The following is a 23,559-nucleotide window of genomic DNA, read 5'->3' on the forward strand; positions in this document are numbered from 1 at the left end:
AGTAGTATCTCTAGCCTGATTTGATTCAGGGCTACATGGTGATGTGTGTTTGTGTGTTGTCTTAATATATCTAGGTACCTAATATAAAATGAAATTAAAAACATTTGACGTCCGTGGCGCAGTGGATTTACATGTCGGAGGTCCTGGGTTCGATCCCCGGCTGGGCCGATTGAGATTTTCGGCTGTGGCTAGTTACCACCTGGAGGAAGATGAAACCTAAATTTTCATCTTCCTCCTAACCTCTACAACTACTACTACTACTAACCGGGCTAACTGCCCGCTACTATCTAAGATTGCATCATCACTTACCATCAGGTGAGATTGTAGTCAAGCGCTAACTTGTAAAGAATAAAAAATAAATGAAAAATTTTTTTTTTTGTTTAATACGATATGCGAACACGAATTCATAGTCAAAGTCAAATTCTTTTATTTCAATTAGGCATACTTTACAAGCACTTTCGAAACGTCAGGTAATGTTATTATCGCCATTATCTAATAACATTAAAGTTACGAGGGTTCCAAAGCGCCTTGGTCCAAGAAGACAACAAACTTAGCCAGGGGTTTGTTTTTGTTTATCAACATTATACATCTATACTAATATTAAAAAGCTGAAGAGTTTGTTTGTTTGCTTGCGCGCTAATCTCAGGAACTACTGGTCCGATTTGAAAAATTCTTTCAGTGTTAGATAGCCCATTTATCGAGGAAGGCTATATGCTAAATTTTATCCCCGTATTCCTACGGGAACGGGAACCACGCGGCGTCAGCTAGTACATCTATAAAGCTGAAAAGTTTGTTTGTTTGCTTGCGCACTAAACTCAGGAACTACTGGTCCGATTTGAAAAAAAATCTAGTGTTAGATAGCCCATTTATCGATGAAGGCTAAAAATTATATATTATACCCGTATTTTTACGGAAACGGGAACCACGCAGGTGAAACCGCGTGGCGTTATCTAGTCATATCATAAAACAGCCCAATAAATATTGGACTGTCTTTTACCTACTAACCTAATTTGTTAAGTGCTTCCACGTTTCACTTCCAACTGAATCTCAAGGAAGGCAAATATAATTTCTGTTTTAAATAACCAAGTGCCAGTCTTACGTCCTCCATTATGCGATCTCTCAAAAAGGTTGACACCTTACATTATAAGGAAAATACGTTTTTATTTTTCTCGTATTGTGTAACAAAGCTTTTCTTTGACAGTACATTGAGTCTGAATGTCCTTTCACATTAGGGAAACGTGTTCGTCAAGCATGTACGTATAAATGGTACGCTTACGAGCCACTTTTATTGCTTGGCATCACGTATGAAGCAATTTGGAGCAATATTGAATTAAAATGCTCCAAATATCGTCTAAACGTCTATCGGAAATTATATTCAACTATCGGACGCCCGCGACTTCGTCCGCTTCCAAATAGTCGGGAAAGATTGTATTAGGAGTGGGTGCGACAATAGACCAACGGGGCGGGGATCGAACCACCACCCCTCGGTGATGAGTTCGACCGCTCTTGCCGTTGAGCTATTGAGGCTTAGAATTAAATTTTTTACAAATCCCGCGGGAACCATGGATTTTTCTGGGATGAAAAGTGCTAATCCAGAGTAAAATCTATTTCCATTCCAAATTTCAGCCAAATCGCTTCAGTAGCCGTAGCGTAAACGAGGAATAAACATACTTACACACTTACACACTTTCATACTTACAACACACTTGCACACAAACTTTCGCCTCTATAATATTAGTGTGATTTTCTTGGTCTGTCTACTTGGTTGTTATAGCTGTCTCGTATTGGAATTGGGTTGCATGGTGGTATAATGCTAAATATTTGCTAATGTCTTAATGTATTTATTGCCTAGCGGTTCTAAATTCAATCATTTATTACTCCATGTCCTAACAAAGTAGCGCTAAATGAAACAACTTGATTTATATAAACCAATATTGCCTAGAAGTCAGTGATAGCCACCATATGACCTCTGCCTCCGATTCTAGGAGGTGTGGGTTCGAATCCGATCCGGGGTATGCACCTCCAACTTTACAGTTGTGTGCATTTTAAGAAATTAAATATCACGTGTCTCCAACGGTGAAGGAAAACATCGTGAGGAAACCTGCATACCAGAGAATTTTCTTAATTCTCTGCGTGTGTGAAGTCTGCCAAACCGCATTGGGCCAGCGTTTTGGACTATTGGCCTAACCCCTCTTATTCTGAGAGGAGACTCGAGCTCAGCAGTGAGCCGAATATGGGTTGATATCGATCGATTGCCTAGAATGAGTTATTTTAATTGCCCGTGTATGTGCACCAAAATTGGGGGTAAATTTTATTTAACACTTGAATGGACTATTAAAGCGCTTTGAGTGATAAAATGGCCGTAGCGTAATTCAGTTTTAGTTTCTTAATTATTATAGTAAATACTTTATAAATGCAATATAAAATAAATTAAATTACGCAATTGGACTGAGACTTGAGTAGCAATCCAAACGTTACAGAGGCAGAGAACGTGGGCGTTTTATGTTATTGGACGCGAGAAAAAAACTGTCTTACTATGTGCGCTGTAGCATGGTGCGGATGACAGTTGCCTTATGATGTTAAAAATACGTATTATTATCGTGAATAGCGGCAAATTTTCAATAGTGAAATTAATTGTCACCCGCACCATGCTACCGCGCAAATAGTATAAAAGAAATTTTGCGGCACGTTTTCTTACAAAACTTCTTGGAGCTCGAAAAAGCTAAAAAACATCGATACGGTTACTTGTTATTTTCGATTCTAAAGCGCAATTTTATGTATCCCCTAATATTGCACCCATCTGACAAATCGATCCCCGCCATTTTGTTTTTTTTTTGAACCGGTATTATGTAAGTGAAATACTAGGTGCGAGTAGTATGAGTAGGAGTTTAGGGCCCATAGAACAACGAAAATATCAAGCAACATGGTACCTACCTACCTACTCCAAAGTGTCCACTTAAATATTAAGTAATAAATTAAACACCTATTTACGGAACCCTCGGTGGACGAGAGTGGCTCGCACTTTATTATTTTTTACAATAATAAAGTAAACAGTATCACACTAATATTATAAAGCCGAAAGTTTGTGTGTGTGTGATGTGATGTGTGTGTTAGTTTGTTTTTCCTCCTTTACGCTGCGGCTACTGAAGCGATTTGGCCGAAATTTGGAATGGAAATAGATTTTACTCTGTATTAACACATAGGCTACTTTTCATCTCGGAAAAATCCGTGGTTCCCGCGGGAAGTCGCGAACGTCGCTAGTAGCAAATAAAGCAGTTGAAATTTAAATTAATTTAGCAATTTAAATTATCTAGTTGCGAGTCCTTTTAGATAATTTAAAACACATTTATCATTGAAAGATTAAATAACAAATTATGTCATTGTTTAGATCTACAGAGTCTACGAAGTCAGTGAAGGCAATTATAAAAGTTATTACATTAGGCTACAATTTGCAATAGGCAATAAATAGTCCCTCGACTGTAAACTTACTCCATTAGAGAGCGAAGAAAATTCTAGACTAAAACAGAAATGTTTTTATTTTAGCGTTCAAACATTTAAACGATTTTTTAAAAAAAATGAGAAACTCAGCACTATCTATAATAATATTATAACGCTGAAGAGTTTGTTTGTTTGAATGCGCTAATCTCAGGAACTACTAGTCCGATTTGAAAAGTACTTTCAGTGATAGATAGCCCATTTATCATATTATCTCCGTATTCTTACGGGAACAGGAACCACGCGGGTGAAACTGCGCGTTGTCAGCTAGTCAAAGATCAAAGATATAAAATAAAAACAACAGCTCTCTATATTTACCATTTCCGTGGGAAAACGGGGATTAAACCTATAAGGGCATATAGCTCATGTAACTGGCTTGTAATGTACATATCCATCTGCGAAAGGATTTTTAAAATCAATCCAGTTGTTTCTGAGCTTACGTAACAAACAAACAAAAACAAATCTTACCTCTTATCATAAAAATAAGTTTAGAAAACCCTTTCTCTCGATTGCGAAGCTTGAGAGCCCAAGGCAAAGGGCTATAAGTAAGGAACCTCCTTACAATGCGCACGTCAAGGAGCTTAGAGCTAATTAATATGCTACATAAAGCCTCATAAGCTTTGAAGCTTTTCACTAAGAACATTTAATTAAATGGCAATCGGAACCATTTGTCACAAAAAATTACCGTTTTTTAATAGATTAAAAATCTTGAAAATCGTTTTCCAGATAGGTAATAGTGTCTGCTATAGATTTAGTAGCCTGTTGGGGACAATGCCCAATTAGATCTCTTTTGGAAATGTTTATTTTTTATTTTAATTGTGTATTTTTAAATATTTATGATCTATTGTGTAGGTACCATAAATGTTATTTAATAAATAATAAATAAATATACTTAAACAATACACATCACTATCTAGCCCCAAAGTAAGCATACAGAGTAGCTTGTGTTATGGGTGCTAAGATAGTTGATATTTTAATATTAATATACAATTATATACTACATATAAATACTTATATAATGTATAAATACACACAGACACTGGAAAACACCCATGCTCATCACACAAATATTTTCCAGTTGTGGGAATCGAACCCACGACCGTGGATGCAGAAAGCAGGGTTACTACCCACTGCGCCACGCGGCCGTCATTTTATTATTACAACATCATAAAACTTCTACACCGTTCTGACATAATTATAACACTGCTGGGGTACTATGTCTAATGATGAAATTAGAACTTCTGAAGAATTCAAACTACATTAAAAGATTAACTCTCGAAATACGCTCCTGTATTCAGATATTCCCTTCAGTGACGACAGTGTTTTAGCAGACTCAAATTAAAAAATAAGAAAACTAATGTCGAACCAAGATTATGATTTACAACATTTGTCAGGACAACTTAATTAACAAATCAAACTGTAACAAAAATAAGACCCTAGAATGACAGAGAACGACCTTGAGTGAAGTCACGCACTTGTGAACGTTATGTGTAGGGTTAAAAGCGCCTGTAAAAACTTGACTGTTAACAAACACTCCCCTTTTCCACTCAAGTCACTCTCCTCGACTATCCCAAGTAACCCATAAAGAATTACACAACAAGAGATGTGAACGGCTCGAACGCCACGAGCACACTGAAGCCGTCCGTACCGTAATTTGTTGCAACGCGGCGATAACAAGTGTTTTTTTTTTATTATTTACAAGTTAGCCCTTGACTACAATCTCACCTGATGGTAAGTGATGCAGTCTAAGATGGAAGCGGACTAACTTGTTAGGAGGAGGATGAAAATCCACACCCCTTTCGGTTTCTACACGGCATCGTACCGGAACGCTAAATCGCTTGGCGGTACGTCTTTGCCGGTAGGGTGGTAACTAGCCACGGCCGAAGCCCACCAGCCAGACCTGGACAAATTAAGAAAATCTCAATCTGACCAGCCGGGGATCGAACCCAGGACCTCCGTCTTGTAAATCCACCGCGCATACCACTGCGCCACGGAGGCCGTCAAGACCCTTTTCCACTCAAGTCACTCTCCCCGCCTATCCCAAGTAACCCGTAAAGCAAGACACAACAAGAGATGTGGACGGCTCGAACGCCACGAGCACACTGAAACCGTCCGTACCGCAATTCGTTGCAACAATAACAAGTGTAAGTAGCTTTCTATCTCCACACACTTACCTTATTATCGTTGCCAGTGGAAATTATCTTCAGGTCCTTAGCTTCGATCTTCCACAGCACCGACGCAAGCTTCTGCTCATACCGATAGTGCCGCAGCAGCAGAGCAGCAGCGAGCATGGCGGCGGCAGCTACCGCGGCGGCAGCCGACAGCACCACAGGGTCGTGGGGGAGGTCGCACTTCTTGCCGTCGAACCCACACGCTGGCTCCGCCACTGGAGGTTGACCGCCTATCCAGGCGATTTTTGTACCACCAACGAATTCCTAAATAGAATTATTTACGAACTTAGTAGTAAATAATTTATTAGAAAAAAAGTTCAGTCACTTTTGCAATCGTGTTTTGTGTATGCTGAATAAACGGAAACCTGTTAGGATCCTTCTTGTCCGTCCGTCCGTCACTTTAAATAGGATTATAGCTACCAGATCGATTACATATGAATTTCTATTTCCCAATCGTAAAGGTGTTACGTAAATCGACGAATCTGAATATGGAGGTAACTTAGGAGGACAACATAGAAATTTAAAAAAAGAATCAGACGAGTTCTACGCGAGAACGCGCACTTGTCCCGATTTATATTTCTTTTACATTACTACTTACTTACCTACTTTTTCGCTAAATAATCACGATCCTAAGAAACGCCAAGGGAGTCTTGGTGGCCCAGTTGTTAGGTATACTGCTGATTTATGCTGATTTTTTGTTTTAGACATCAACGGATGCTGACGCTGATGCTGAATTTATGTTATTTTCCTAAAATGTGCTAAAATATTTTGTATAAATTTTACATTTTCTTAGCTTCTGTACTTATTACAATGAAAGATAAAAATGTTTCTTTAATTTTTAAATAATCGAAAAAAAATCTCTATATTCACTAAATACTTAACCTAACTATTATTAATACTGGAATTGTATTAAAGGTAAATTGTTTTTCAAAAACAATAGTTGAGCTGCTTTTCAGCTTGTAATCTGTTTCGGGTCGGTTTGTATATAATTCCGGCACTGCTGAATAATTGCTCGCTGGAGGTGACAGGAATCTCCGAGCCAGTGAAGAAAGGTCTTGTTGTTGCGACTCGAATATCAGCATCAGCAACAAATAATGCGGGTGATGATTCTGATGCTGATGTTTAAAATTAAGCTGATGATCAGCTGATGCTGATGCTGATATTCGCAACAACCCTGGCACAGACTAGCGGACGCCTTGATGCTGCTTTGTGGTAGAAATGGCATGATAAGGCAGCATTATTACTTCCGTTACGAAGAGCTTTCAAAAGTACACTTACAAACCATTCAAATTACTACAAAGCAAGAAAAGCTCTATCAATTTATCAAAATTATTGTTAACCGTTAACCCACTTTTAACGAGTTGCGTGGCCTCAATCCGGGACGGCTAAGGTTTTGAGCATTATAAATGTAAATCGTTTAACTTAAATTGCTTGATGATTAATGTTTTACACCATAATTTATTACAAACATTACCCTTAAATAAAATACTTAGCTGCTTTATATAGGTAGAATGAGCTATGAAATATTATCTTTTGGTATAACTACCTACCTAGCTATGAATTAAAAGATTAAAGGATGTTCCTTGGGTCCAGGAACAAGATATTTATTCATGACCACGCTAACGTTGTGAATGTGATATTCATGGCGAGTAGGACTAAATTATGAATGTAGCGAACCTTGAGGCAGTGGGATGATCTTACAAAGCCATCTTCCTGACTTCATTCGACCAATATGCCATATGGAAATGGTCCTGTATTTTTGTTTGTCTATTTAGCAAAAATTGGCTAATTAGTAATTTTTTAGGCTTAATGTTTTTTTTATATGTCACTTAATTTAAATTTTCTCTTTGTTTAATGATATAAACTACTAAGTATTGCTAAGAGCGGGTCACACGGTGCGTTGGGGCGGTGCACCGCACTTGCAACCACCGAGACGAGGCGGGGAGGGGTGAATGCGTTGCGACGTCGGAGCGGCACCGCTCAGTTGTTTATGCGTCACAATATAACTTTATTAAGAGTGTGCAATATGTAATTTGGGTAAATGATTCAAACATTACAAACAAACAAAGTGTTAGCTTCGTTATGACTATACAAAATACACAATTTGTAAAACTTTTCTCGATAGTTTATTTTTTTAAAAAATACATGTTTTGCTCACATTTTGCTTTCAATCTCAGGAAAAGCAAACTTATTTTCTTAATTTTTTGTTTTGTATAGAAAATTAGGTATATATCTTGAACATGGTCATTTTGTTTTTCGTTATGTTGTTTAATTTACTTGCAATTAGGTAAAAATGGTTTTGGCCTTCACGTCATAAAATTTGCGTCGCGCGTCAATCGCTCCGTGCTTTTCACTCACGTGAAAGTCATAATTCGGCGTCTCGTTTGCGCTTCGAATTTTATCCATATCGTACTGACGCGCTGCGCGCTCTTAACAAACTGTCAAACGCTGCTACGGCGCCGCTGCGATATAACAACGTTGCAGCACCGCATTCCTCGTGTGCCCGCTGATACAGTGAAATCTTTGTAATGCGGCGCCGCAACGCATCGTGTGCGCCCGCTCTTACTGTGTCTGCAATCACGCCTGATGATAAGCAATACCGTAAGGATCTTGCTTAAAAGAAGCCTGATAAGTAACATATTCATTACTTACGTCCCTAAGTAGGTACTCGTTACACAGTCCTTATAACTATGTTAGGACTTGGGAATTAGTGCAACCAGAGCGGGAATCGAACGCACGACCTTCAGTGGTTGAATTCAGCCTCTTAACCGAGACGCTATTGAAGCATAATGTGTAATCTATCTTCTATGCTTATAATAAATCTGTAGAGAGGTCAATTACGTACATGAGATATATATTATATAATCAGTAAATTTTTTGTTTGTCTGTCTGTATGTTCACTATAGAAAGAAAAACTGCTCGACGGATTTTAACGAAACTTGGTACAATTATTCTTTCTGGGCAAGTTATAGTATACTTTCATCAATAGGAGCAGAGCAGGGAAGGGAAATGTTGGGAAAACGGGTGAAGTTGCTCCATTTTTACAGCGATACTATTGTAAGGCGTGATAGCCCAGTGGATATGACCTCTGCCTCCGTTTCCGGAGGGTGTGGGTTCGAATCCGGTCCGGGGCATGCACCTCCAACTTTTCAGTTGTATGCATTTTAAGAAATTAAATATCACGTGTCTCAATCGGTGAAGGAAAACATAGTGAGGAAACCTGCATACCAGAGAATTATCTTAATTCTCTGCGTGTGTGAAGTCTGCCAATCCGCATTGGGCCAGCGTGGTGGACTATTGGCCTTACCCCTCTCATTCTGAGAGGAGACTCGAGCTCTGCAGTGAGCCGAATATGGGTTGATGACGACGACTATTGTAAGGGCTGGATTAAAGAGGTCTAATGGCGGAAGAAGTCGCAGGCGTCCACCCTTAGACCGGGCAAGATTATTTTTTAAGTGATTTAGATAATAATAAACAGTTTACTTTTTCATTCTATTTCTTGGAAAACAGAAAATTTTCTATCTCGTAGCCACGGGTCGAAGCTTTCAAAGTAATGTTATAGAACAACAGCCGGGTATTATGTACTTAGTACACGAAGTAAGGCGCTCAATGGTCTTACGATCGAGTAAGGAGGTACGTACTTATGAAATTAAATTTTCGTTTGATCAGAGCCCAACGTCCATCGGAAAGTAAATTATTAAAACGTAAACATAAAAAAAATGTCAATTGTAATCCATACCTAAAAGTAAGTATGTTTGTTTGTTAGTGGTTACGCTTTTACGGCTTAACCTCTTAACCGATTTAAAATTTCTTGAAACCATTGAAAAGCTACGTTATCAGCGAATAATATAGACTATATTTTATCCCTGCATTCCCACGGGATCTGGAACTACGTGGGTGATACCATCAGGCTCTAGCAGACACACAAAAACATAAGTAGGTAAAAAATATAGCTACGAGTATGTGCAATGTGCTTCATTTTGATCCAACCCTCTACGCAGGAGATACTAGTGCACAAGTGAATGTGAAAACACCGGCACATTCAAGAGTGAGTGCGCCGGTGTTTACACTCATTCTCCAATGAGTTCACTAGCTTAGAACGAACGAAGGTTTTTGGCATTGCGATTGCGACCCGGGTAGCTACTTTTTAACCCACAACAAAACGAGGAGTCTTTAGTTTATCTTTTTCTTACCTTACTAGTATTCAGTTGGCCTAGGCGTTGCGAGATGAATGAGATGAAGAAAAATATCGCTTCTTTATATCGTTCTCTCTCGTTGCGATGGGATCAAAAAGCGATGTTTTCGATGCCGGTACTATAGTCTGGCAAGTTTATTGATGACACTCCCATGATATGTGGGTGACGAGAGGAAAGACTCCTATACCCCCCTCCCGGCCCGCGCGGCCCATCGGGAGTGTTACAAACGAAGTTGCCAAGCTATAGTCTTCAGTCTCTTACTCTTCTTGACATTATATCGTTAACGCATGCTACACCTGTAGATGAGATCACAGTTATATGCTAATTTATCATAAGATTTAAAATCTTACAGGCAACAAATGTGAGGAGTTAACGTATCGGAAGGCGGCGACTGGCTGCGCGCTCCAGCCGCTAGGAGCCGAGGAGTCCTCCACCACACCGATCACTGAGAAGTTGCCCTCCGCGTCGCCTGCGCTGTCCATGATCACCTGCGTAGGAAACAGGAGGTTGTAAGTTAATGGTCAGTTACTGATTGTTTGGGTTGGGTGATTGGTTCTGTGCCTAAAGAGGCGAGGAGTTATCTACTGAACCAAGCGCCACAGGTGGACTCTTCCAACTACGTGCCTTCTACGTGTATTTCAGTTTAACAACTCGTTGAGCTATGTCGGCGACTTCGGTTCAACGAATCTCCTCATTCCTGGTTAGTTTGCGCAGTATCTCTGTGTGAACGAAAAAGAAGTGAGGAGACTTGTATCGCGATTAGTAACTAACATCAAATCCCTGCAATGATCTGTAGGTAGTCGGTCGCAGCAGCTTGACGAGAGTGGCGCCATCTGTGAGCGGCAGCTTGTGCTGCAGCGCGGCGGTGGCGGCGCGCGCCCACAGCGTCACCGCGTCGAACAGATGAGCTGCTTCTATTGGCACCTTGAGAAATAAATGGTACATTGCATCAATTATTTTCCAGGATTTAGTTGTGAGGTGACAGAGCAAACACGTTTAAAACTTTGTGAAGGTGTTTTTGGAAATATTACATTAATTCTTATTCAAATAAGTACAATATTCGTCTTATGTAATTCTAGACAAAATTGCCTTTGATTTGTTTATTTATTTTAAAAGAATATCTTAGGAGAGTTTCATCATGGCACCAGTGCTGCAGAAGCGGCTCGAAGAATTAATGATGTGTATGGCGGTGACAGACGGCTACCAAATTAGACGAGCTTTAACAGAAATGTCTAAGATATCCACCGTACCTACTCCTCGGACCTAGTTCCGACAGATTACGATTTTTTTTCGAAATTTGGACAATTTCCTGCAAGGGAAAAAATTCAACTCTGATGAGGCAGTCCAAAGAGCCTTGAATTATTTTATTGATTCACGTCCGAATGGCTTTTTAGTAAAAGGATCAATGAACTACCCATAAGATGGCAAAAGTGCATAAATGTAGATAGCAATGGTACACACTTTGATTAAATAAATATATTATATTTAAAAAATTGACTTTATGTTCCCCTTACTAAACGCCAATTTCATTATAAAAGAACCTATGACAAATTTTTCCTTCAACTAGTGAAAAATGTATCTACGAGCATGAATTTAATTTTTTTTTTAAAGGAAAATTACCCTAGACGTCTCACTCTTTTATTCAAACCTAAATATTGAAATGAAAGATAGATCAAATGCGAATTTTAATATTTAAGTTTATTTTTGTCCTGACCTGATAAGAAACTAGTTACAGAGCAAGCCAGTTCAAAGAAAAATACATAAATAATATTAAAATAATGGAGCTTTCCATAAAATACGAATTCTAACAATTTTTTCATTTCAACACACTTGGATGCTTTGAAAGCGCTGTTCCGAGTATGAAATTGAATCAATTATATTAAAAGAGAAAAGGAAAAAATTGTGTAACACAAAATAACGACTTGAAAGGTTTAGCTTTGAAATATTTTCATAAAAATCTCGTTTATCTATATTAATATTATAAAGCTGAAGAGTTTGTTTGTTTGTTTGTTTGATTGAACGCGCTAATCTCTGGAACTACTGGTCCGATTTGAAAAATTCTTTCAGTGTTAGATAGCCCATTTATCGAGGAAGGCTATAGGCTATCGCTATATATTGTATTGTATATGCCCTGTATTCCTACAGGAACGGGAACCACGCGGGTGAAACCGCGCGGTGTTAGCTAGTATTTTCATAAAAATCTCGTTTATATTTTATAATCATATTGTTTTGATTCTGTTATAACTAGGGTGGGCACTAGACTTGTGAGTTGTACAAACTAGAAAATTTCTTCTACAATATGGGCATTGCATCCCCAGGATATGCAGTGTATTTATGCATATATGAAGTTCACGCCACGCTATGTATCTGTAATGTGCAAACCTTCATAATTTTATAAAAGCTGAATATTCTTCAGGCCATACTCCTATTATAGGAAAATACGATAGGTAGCAGTGGCGTGCATAAGGTTGTCGATCAGGGTATGCACTAGAAATAAAATTAAGCAAACTGGAAAATTCTGTATTTAATAAGCACTAAGTAAACAACTCTTAGGGCATCGTCGTTAGCAACCCATATACGGCTCACTGCTGAGCTCAAGTCTCCTCTCAGAATGAGAGGGGTTAGGCCAATAATAGCCCAATGCAGATTGGCAGACTTCACACAGGCAGAGAATTAAGAAATTTTCTGGTGTGCAGGTTTCCTCACGATGTTAACCTTCACCGTTTGAGACACGTGATATTTTTTTTTTTTAAATGCACATAACTGAAAAGTTGGAGGTGCACAGTGCACACCCTCCGGAATCGGTGGCAAAGGCCATAAGGCTCAGTAAGAGAGCCGTGATAGCCCAATGGAGACTGCAGTTGGTGAATTTATATTGAAGGCCATTGTTTCCCATACAGTTTGCACTCCCTAACCTTATAGTAGAATCGATTCGAACACGCGAATTGTTTTCAAAGCTAGTTAAGTCCTGATCAAATCACACGTGCATTCGATAAGACAAACTGGTAAACAATCGCCAAATTTACAGGATTATGGAGGGCTTTGAATGATAATTGTTTCAAAATTCCGATATAATGCCGTTTTGATTCAAACTTAATCCAAGTATAAGTTTGAACTTGAATTGATTCGCTCGTGTGGAGGTTGACTGTTTTGTTTCTAACCGACTTCAAAATAAAGGAGGAGGTTATCAATTCGTCGGAATCTTTTTTTTTCTAGCAATAATAATAATACAGATTAAACAGATAGAGAGTACGGAACACGACAGTGTCGTAGCCGCTTCGAATATAAAATTCAAAAACGAATACATTCTCGAATCAGTACGACACAAAGCGTCGCATCAGTAATTTTCAATATTATTCAAGAAAAATTGCGTCTGTATTTTCTTTTCCGGGCAATGATAATTTTAGACAGGTTACGTCCTTACAAAATCACCGCAAAAAGTGATTCAAATTTAGCTACCCACCGAGCACACAACTCGACATTGTAGGCTTTATTTGTTTTAATAACGCTCGTTGTTTATTAAGCGACTAAATGAAATAAAATCAATCATTTGTCATTAGTCATCAAAACTGAGACGGACAAATGTCGAAAATTTACTTAATATCATTTAGTCGTTAGTTATTAAAAAACGAACGTTATTTAAACAAATAATACCTACCTAAATATCGTCTACATAGTCGAATTGTGTGTTCAGAAAGCGTAAAAACTATATATAGATAAATATATAATGGAATTAAAGACAAAATCGTACACGTGTGCGCTCAGTGGAGTCGCTAAATTCAGATCACTTTTTGCGGTGATTTTTTAGAGACGTAACCTATCTATAGTATGAAATTATCATTGCCCGGCAAAGAAAATACAGTCTACAATAGCTAATTAATATCGTGCCGCCAATTTAAAATTGCTCGAATGTTACTGCAGTAGGTAGAATATAAATAGTGTACAAAGCTTGTTAGTCTCGTTAAGCCTACGAATATAAAACCTCTGCTTGTTTGCACCGGACACTCGACACTGCTGTAACGAAGGCTATCCCCAGTATTGAAATATTACTGACCTTGACTGCGCCGAGCAAAAATACATGCAAAGATTGATAGCTCCACGGCTTTGAGCTCTAGAACTTTTGTGTCAATTTTTTAAGCTACTGCATGATAATTTTTTAATTTGTTAATCTAAAAATTTAACTTGTTAATTTGTTAAATTAATAATAGTTAAAATAAGCATGTTGTGACTACCTATAAGTAGATTTACAATTATACTTTTTTTACAATTATAATTAGTTCTTGTTAATATATGTATTTGTATTTAATTGTAATCTGTTGGTGTCCAAATAAAAAAAAATTATATTTTTTCTTCATTATAGAGTACCTATAAGGTACTGTATCCAATGATAATTTTAAACTATAGATTTAAATTTAGCCACACCACCAAGCGCACACATGCACAATTTTGTTTTTAATTCCATTATATTTATGTATATATAGTGTTTACCTTCCTGAACACACAACTCGACATAGTAGACGGTAATTAGGTATTATTTGTTTAATAACGTTCGTTGTTTAATAAGCGACTAATCGAAATTAAGTCAATGTTCCACATTTGTCCGACTCAGTTTTTATTCGCTAGTGCCCCATCTCTAGTATAAAATATCATTGACTGTATTTATTTATATGCCAACTGTCTTTTTAATTTACATTGTGTTTACAATTTTAACGTGAAAATTATGTACATAGATTATAATAAGTCATTGCCTTGTAGATCGATCCTGATTAGGAGTTGGCGATCATTTGATTTTTCCTGGCGTCAAAGTGTCCAAGTTGAGGATTTGTTTACGCTGCGGTTGTCTCGGACAGACTTCGGGCAAAAGTCAGTTAGACAAGACGTAAAAGTAAATTAAGGTATCGATTCATGGACCTTGGCGCCAGCACTTCACATCACTTATTTAGTGTGCGAATTTGCAAATTTTGGTGGAGCCCCTCATTTGTGATTAACCACGACGAGTTGGCTTTACCTTATTTATTTTAGAAAAGAGAAAGAAAGAAAAACATTTATATCATAACTGAGCTACTTTTAACACCTTAACATTATTGTAGTGCCTGATATTTTGGCTAGTGGGAGGCTCGGCCGTGGCTAGTTACCACCCTACCGGCAAAGGTGTATCGCGTTTGGCAATACACCGTTGCCGGTAGGTAGATAGATTTAGCGTTCCGGTACGATGCCGTGTAAAAACCGAAAGGGGTGTGGATTTTCATCCTCCTCCTAACAAGTTAGCCCGCTTCCATCTTAGACTGCATCTCATCACTTACCATCAGGTGAGTTGTAGTCAAGGGCTAACTTGTAAAGAATAGGAAAAAATAACAGACCACTTTAGGCAAGAAGTAGTACATGAGAACATGACATCACTGTGACATATTTGGCACAACCTTGAAAGGGATCCAGCTCAGCATTGTGCTGCATGTACCAAGCAAATATTGGACATACAGCGGTGATTTTGACTAGGACCGAATCCCGCGGTTTTATCTACGTCATTTCAAGGTAGGGTTACGGGGATAAGAATAATAGTTTATATTGATCATTATCAACCCATATTCGGCTCACTGCTGAGCTCGAGCCTCCGCAGAATGAGGGGTTAGGCCAATAGTCCACCACGCTGGCCCAATGGCTACTGGCAGACTTAACACACGCAGAGAATTAAGGAAATTCTCTGGTATGCAGGTTTCCTCACGATGTTTTTCCTTCACCGTTTGAGACACGACATTTAATTTCTTAAAATGCACACAATTGAAAAGTTGGAGGTGCATGCAGAGGCAGAGGTCATATCCACTGGGTTATCACGGCTCAGTTTATATTATTCCCTGATAATGTAGCTGTCCATTGATGAAAGAAGAACCTATTCATTATAAAAAAAGAATCAAATCTCCATTTATATAATATTAATATACTAGAAATCTTGAGTTTACCTACTTTTTATGATCTATATAGGATGATATTATGAAGTAAGCATGAATGCGTGAGTAATGAACAGAGGGCCTAGTGGCAGTTTGATACTGTTACTGTCACGTAACGTAAACGCGAATTTCTATTGAAACAGCGCCATCTAGTGGCACTACTGCACAACTGTTTCAATTCCATATAAATTTGCGTAAACGTCAACGCGATAGTAACAGAATGGAAATATTGAAAACTCACACTAGGCACACAGATTGCTTTACTTACCGAAGTATCGTCAAATATCTTGTGGTAGTTCGGCACGCAGAACGGTGGAGCGGCAGACAGCTTCCGTATCATTTGGCAAAGAGTCCTGCAACAAACCATATGGGTATAACATATGCATTAAACCATACAGATACGCTGCATACTCCTGTAACTCATGAATATTGAATACTAGCTGACGCCGCGCGGTTTTACCCGCTTGGTTCCCGATCCGGTAAGAATACGGGGATAATATATAACCTGTAGTCTTCCTCTATAAATGGGCTATCTAACACTGAAAGAATTTTTCAAATCGGACCAGTAGTTCCTGAGATTAGCGCGTTCAATCAAACAAACAAACTCTTCAGCTTTATAATATTAGTATAGATGATTATACGTTGGCAATATTCCATCAAATTAGAAAAATACACTCACATGCGTTTAACTATAGAATCAACATTAACAACTCATATTTGGCTTACTGTTGAGCACGAGTCTCCTCTCTGAATCATAGGGGTTATCTCAATGCGGATTGGCAGACTTCACACACGTAGAGAATTAAGAAAATTCTCAGGTTTGCGGACTCGTGATATTTAATTTCATTAAAATGCACACAACTGAAAAGTTGGAGGTACATGCCTCGAACAGGATTCGAACCCAAGCCCTCTGGATCGAAGAACCACAGAATACATAATTGATTGAAAGATTGTGACACGGCACACGACAACGCTGAATTGGTATAAAGCAATATTGTAGGTCTTAATGTTTGACAGCTATTCGGTTTTCAGGACTACCTAAATACGGGTTAATTAATTGGTAGCCTAAATATTGGTTAATTGGTATTGGTAGTATATTATACATCGTTTGCCGATGTATAATATACTACCAATACCAATTTTCGCTTGCTTTTTTGTGCGATTCCATTAATTACAAGTAACTAATCGTTCACACCGCCTGCTCGTTGGTCGAGTGATTATTCCATGAGTTTCAACTCTATATTACTCATCTAGGTGCTGGAATGAAAGCGCAGTGTTGGTCGACCCCCCACCAGAAGGACTGACGACATCAAGCGAGACGCAGGCATTCGCTGGATACAGGCGGCTTAGTATCGTGATGTTTGGATATCCCTACAAAAGACCTATGTCCTGAAGTGGACATCCATCGGCTGATATGATGATGATGATGATGATGATGATGATGATGATGATGATGATGATGATGATGATTACTCATCAGAGTACAAGTGAATGTCACTGTAAATTTGTTGATTGATATTTCACCTGCCGTTTATGCTGCAGCATCCAAGTTGCCTAGTGTGTGAGGTGCCTTAATCTTAGAAATAAAATTAATAATACCGAGAATAAATTTTAATATTCATGTAAAGGTAAATGGTTTTTGCAATCAAGATTATTAAAAAATATGAGCATAAATATAAAGGTGTCCCACAGCAAAAAAGTTTTTATTGAAAGGCAAGGTATTAGAAAATTTTTGTATATAAAGGATCAAGTCAAGTGAGATTGGAATTGGATTGCAGTCTTATAATTCAATCGTATTTTGCAGTTTTTAATCATAGTTCTAAATTAGTTTACAAGTGATGATGACGACTAAGCTACTTTTCCAGAACATTTAACGGTTCGGTTAACGCATCTTAATATTAAATTCAAAAACGTTGACAGACAAGTAAATTATATAGATAAAAATCATCCATCTCCTCAATAAGAGAACAATTTACAAATTTTCCTCGCAATTTTCTTCATTTTTCGTACCGTAGGAGCCATTTATGTCTTGAAAAAAAATAAATGTAATGCTACGATCTTGTCTGACCGCACTTACTTTGAAGGTGCCTATTCACTCCTGACCTAAAGGGATACCAATATACTTATACTGACTTAATTAATACACATCACTACTTAGCTCCAAAATAAGCGTATAGCCTGTGTTCTGTATACTTATATTATAAAGCTGAATAATTTGTTTGTTTGTTTGTTTGAACGCGCTAATCTCAGGAACTACTGGTCCAATTTGAAAAATTTAAAAAAAAAAAATTTGAAAAAAAAAATTAGATAGCCCATTTATCGAGGAAGGTTATAGGCGATATATTATCCCCGTATTCCTACGGGAACGGGAACCGCGTGGCGTCAACTAGTACTACATATAAATACCTACTTTTATAATAAATAAATACACCCAGACACTGGAACACATCCATGCTCATCACACAAATATTTTCCAGTTGTGGGAATTGAACCCACGGCCATGGATGCAGAAAGCAGGATCACTATCCACTGCGCCATGCGGCTTTCAAACCAATGTTGTAGGTGATAGGCATAACTGAAGCTGGAAGGACATTTCATACCTTCGCAGTGCCAATCAAGACAAAATCTTCTGATAGTTTATATAATATATCGAAAAATAACACGTTAAATTGTAATCAGTATTTTAGTTCAAAATATGACGGCAGATTATAATATTACGAGTGAGATTATAAAGTAACGTATTTTACAATCTGACGGTGACATATACATACATAAGTGTAGGGATTACTACTCCATAATAACTTTATAATTACTAGCAAGCGTTACATAATTATTACGCTAGCATAGTTTGCTTGTAGAATTACTATATTAATTGCCAACCTAAAGTCCGCCAATATGTATTATAAATCCATTGTTATATAATTTATGATTATGGATAGCAATTAACTCAAATGATACGCATAAAGAAAAACGAAGTAAAATTCATTTCAGATGACAGATTTTTGCGGTCGCAAAAAATCTTAATCAATTCAGGGGATGATATTTACTTTTTCAAAACATCCCTCTAATGCCAGGGGCTTTTGTTCGACTGTGGGGCTTACATTGGACTTATATAACTGTGATTTATGTACCTATAGGCTTACAACGAAGGTCTATGCCCTAAAGCCCTATCATTTATATATAACCTAGGTTTTAACAGCCTTTCACAATTTAAAATTTTTTATTCATTATTTTTTAAAATTTTTAATGAATAATTTTTTATTCATTAAAAATAATCAAAAGTAAATCGTTCATTTTGAAATGGCAATGCACTTATTATTATTTTTTCTGTTAATATTAACTAATAGTGATAAAATTAGAGTTGTCAGCTTAAAATCAAAGATTTCCAAACAAACCTTAGTCTGAAATGAAAAATTAAAGTAGGTTTTTTTTTGTTGTTACCGTCACATTCATTTATTTTTTTATTCATTACTTTATAAGCTTATTTATCAGAAACATTATCAAAATAAGCCAGCCTATCCGTATTGGAGCAGAATGGTGGGCCTAAGCTCCATATCCTCTCTCGGACAGCGAGAGCCTTGGCCCAATAGTGGCCTGCTAAAATAGGCTGATTGTGATAATGATGATGGATGATGATGATTTGACTTTTAATTAATAATTGACTTGTTATTGGCATGTATTGATAGTAATAACATAATTGTAATTGTATTGTAATCTTTAATAATGTAATTTTATTTGTAATAATTTTTAGATATCATTTTCTAGTTTTTTATATTTAATTGTATGCGACTTGTTTTTATTTTTATTGCTTTTAATTTATTGTAGTCTGGCATTTTTTTGCATATTAATTTGCATTGTTTAATTTGACATTCATTTATTTCTGATAACTATAGTATTGACATAATGAATGCTGTGATAACCTATAGATATTTAGCTGTTTTTCTTTCTTATAGGTAAATAACTGTATAAGAATTGCGTAAATTTGTAAATACCTTTGTATATATGATACAATTTAATTTTTAATATTTTTTTCTTCTCACGTTATTATTTTTTAGTATAGTATTTTATTGTTTTTCCCTTTTTATTTTAGTTAATAGTAATGTATTATTTTAAGTTTAAGTTATTATTATTGTTTATTTTAGTTAATAAGGTTGTTGTGTGCTGTGTTTGTGGCGGCATCTGGTCAACGGTTCCAACTGAAAACCAGCGCTGCATGCTCTTTTTATTTAAAGAGTATTAGAGACTATTATGCTGAGTTGGATCCGTTTACTGGGTTGTGCCACAAATCGCAGGATATTGTTATAGAACAAATTGTGTTGTGTGGCATAATTCACTAATAAAGCTTTTTTCTTTCTTTCTTTCTTTCTGTGCAATAACTACTAGTATATTTATTCCAATGTAAATTATTAACATATGACATAGTAATAGCTGTTAATTATCCTATTAAAATAAATAAATAAATGAGTTTACTCACAAGTAGAAAGGGTTGGTCGGATAGGAAGGCGTCAACTTGAGTACAGCTCTGAACGCCAGCACGTCGCTGCTACTGTTCTGTATCAGATGATCTGCAACAACAAACACTGTTACGAAAGCATAACATGTATCTCATCTCCTCCTTTTTTTGAAATCGGTTAAAAATCACAAACTTCTAAAACACTTTCAAGCCCTCATTCGCTTGAGAGCTTTTTAACGGGCGTTAAAAAAGCGTTCAAATACAAATATTGCATTTCCAAGTGCATGTTCATAGGACAGCGTTTTTAAAAAATGACGCTTTTTTTCGACCAGTGTTGTTTTTTTCAATTTTGGGCGATGGAAACAGACCTTCATTTAACTTCATAACGCTTTTTTAACGTCCATTAAAATAACTCTCGTGCGTATGAGTGTTAACGGCCAGTATCTTCATCGCAAGTAACAGTCAAAGTAACGTCATAAAGCAACAGTGACGGTCTTATTGACTGAAAAATAAAGTCTTCTTTACTACTTACTACTTTTACTGTTACTTTAGCTTTACATGAAGAAACTGGCTGTTAGTGTTTATGTTCTGTGTAAAAAAACAAATTCACGACGTCAATCACGCGACAAATACTGTCATTTGTTCCACGCTAGCAAAATTATATAGCACGCTAGCAATAGCATTTGGTACCTACAGTTCATGTATTTGTATAAAAGCCCGACGAAAATGGTACGAAGCTGCGAAAAATACGTGAAACTATTCTACACTCATGTTTGGTTTTGCAGCGTGCTACGGATTCACTACGACAACGTAGAACATAGGTTTAACATAGAAACATCAAACTAAAATCGGGAAAACGCATACACAGAGCAGAAAATCACCACACGAATTACTGCGACGCAATTTTTTCTCTAGAGAGACGAGACGTCTCGTCTGTATACGTTTTTCTAGCCCTCGGGTTAAACTTGTATATTTTTCCCTATAATATAATATGTTGTCTGTATTTTTACTGTAACGCACGTAACCATTACGCTGCAAAAAACAGCAATGTAGCTTTGCTACAGATAATATGTATAATTGTATAAATATATGATTTGTCCGGTTAAATAACTGTCATTAAGAACTTTATTATGTTTTTTCTCACTGTTTACTGCTTATAAAAGTATCTAAACTCTGTTTTACATTACCCCCAGCTGAGATGCGGACGTCATTAAATTTCGTTTTCATACGAAATCGTTAAATAAATCCAAATCCATCGTAAAACGAACGCCGAAAATCGTTAAAATCGCGTATGCTTAGAGCGATCATGTAATATGAATTGTAGACAAAGTCTAATCACGCTGTGTCTTGAGTTAAGACACTTTTTTATGTTTTCGCTAGTGGACGCCCGCGTTTCATCCGCGTGGAGTTCAGTTTTTCACAAATCCCGCGGGAACTATGGATTTTTCCGGAATCAAAAGTAGCATATGTGTTAATCCAGAGTAAAATCTATTTCCATTCGAAATTTCTGCCAAATCGCTTCAGTAGCCGCAGCGTAAAAGAGGAACAAACATACTTACACACAAACTTTCGCCTTTATAATATTAGTGTGAAGTGTGATAGTGTGATGTGAAGTGCGATTAGTGTGATTAGAATTTGTTTTCATGCAAAATCGTTATAAAAATCCAAATACATCGTAAAACAAATCCCGAAAATCGTTAAAATCGCGTATGCTTAGAGTGATCATGTGATATGAGTTGTAAACAAAGCCTAATCACATTTGCGTCTTGAGTTAGGACACTTTTTTATGTTTTCATTAGAACCACCTGCTACGTATCAATTTTCCCTCCCACCCAATTTCGTGAGCCTTGAGTGGTGTGTGCCCTCCGGTGGCTCGGTGTAATTTATCTAAATCTGTAATAAATAACAAACTTGTTTCGTCTGGCAGGGGCTTGTTTTGTTGTAGATTTAGGATACGTATACGGGTTAATGAGACGTTAAGAAAGGAAGGAAAGTTTTTTAATTAGCTAATTTTGTATTAAAATAACGGTTTAAATATATTGTAAATCTGTTATTAAAGTAACATTAAAAAAGAAGATTTTTAAATAAATAAAAAAAAACGGCGAAGAAAAAAACGTTGTTAGGAAACCTGCACAGAGAATTTTTTTAATTCTCTACGTGTGTGAAGTCTGCCAATCCGCATTGGGCCAGCGTGGTGGACTATTGGCCTAACCCCTCTCATTCTGAGAGAAGACTCGAGCTCACCAGTCACTAAGCCAAACATGGGTTGATAATGATGATGATGAAAAAATTAAATAATTTAATGTCTTATTTTTTGAAGTAAAAACTTTCTTAAGCGGCGTTTTGCACTTTTTTAGGATGCGTAAAAAATTTTAATCTCGCGTCACGACTCGTGGCCGATCGTAAATTTGTAAATCCGTTTGAATTCAATTGTCAAAGTTTACAGTGTTACCGGCAGTGTTGTGTATTTTTGAACATTTTGGATGCCGGCACTCTCGGAGTGCAAACCTTTGTTGGAGTTTACTCCTTCTATATTTCAAATATAGCCCCCGGAATGAATAAAAAATGGGCAGTAAAATTTGATGAACGAATGACAGCGTTATGTTTTTTGTGCGCAATCTATTCTGCGCATCTTTCAATATAACGCGTAAGTATTGAGATGTACATAGTGCATGCTGCGGGACAACATACACCTATTAAGACAGTCGATCTGAAAGAGTAAACTCCATTCGTGCGTCGGAGCTGACACACACTTTTTTGTTTATTGAATTGTTTGTACGTACCAGCGTGTGTGATGGCGGCGTCGTTGGGGTCGTATATCTCGTCGTCGACGGCGACCACGGCGTACTCTCCGCCCTGCAGCAGCCCGCGACGTTGCAGCGTGTTCACGAAGTCCACCAGGGCGATGTGTTCGCCGAGGAACACGTAGACTGTTGGCGATAAACAATACTTCACGTATATACGAGAGTCTGTGGTTATTCACCATGGGCGTATTTTTTTTTTATAATACTTAAAATATTATTCACCCTATATAAATAACTATAAAATCTTAATACAATTAAAGTATTAAATGCTTTGGCGTTACGTTCGAAGTTCGCAAATTAAACTTCGTAAACAAAAGAGTATTCTATACACGAAATGTGTTTGACGCGTAGGCTGAGAAATCTGTAGACAATTTTTATCTTTTTTAATTTTTGTAGAACCAAGTAAACTAGTACATTAATAAAGTTTATATTCTTTTTTCAATAGTCATATGGTCCAATGTAAAAAAGTAAGCTATGTAAACCTATATATATTGT

The 23,559-nt window shown here is 37.1% G+C and overlaps 1 protein-coding gene across 1 annotated transcript in view; it reads right to left on the reverse strand.

The window, feature by feature from the left end:
- The window catches only part of LOC112048075 (guanylate cyclase 32E-like), a 78,910-nt gene that overhangs the window by 18,515 nt on the left and 36,836 nt on the right, over nucleotides 1-23,559 (reverse strand). Inside the window, exons 6-11 of the mRNA XM_052884411.1 lie at nucleotides 23,044-23,190; nucleotides 20,282-20,372; nucleotides 16,076-16,160; nucleotides 10,634-10,786; nucleotides 10,213-10,350; nucleotides 5,670-5,930 (exon numbers count right to left, since the gene is read on the reverse strand). Coding sequence (XP_052740371.1) covers nucleotides 5,670-5,930; nucleotides 10,213-10,350; nucleotides 10,634-10,786; nucleotides 16,076-16,160; nucleotides 20,282-20,372; nucleotides 23,044-23,190 — 875 coding nt within the window. The remainder of the gene's footprint in view (nucleotides 1-5,669; nucleotides 5,931-10,212; nucleotides 10,351-10,633; nucleotides 10,787-16,075; nucleotides 16,161-20,281; nucleotides 20,373-23,043; nucleotides 23,191-23,559) is intronic.

Source organism: Bicyclus anynana, chromosome 11 (assembly GCF_947172395.1).
Source record: "Bicyclus anynana chromosome 11, ilBicAnyn1.1, whole genome shotgun sequence".
NCBI classification, from domain to species: Eukaryota; Metazoa; Arthropoda; class Insecta; order Lepidoptera; family Nymphalidae; genus Bicyclus; species Bicyclus anynana.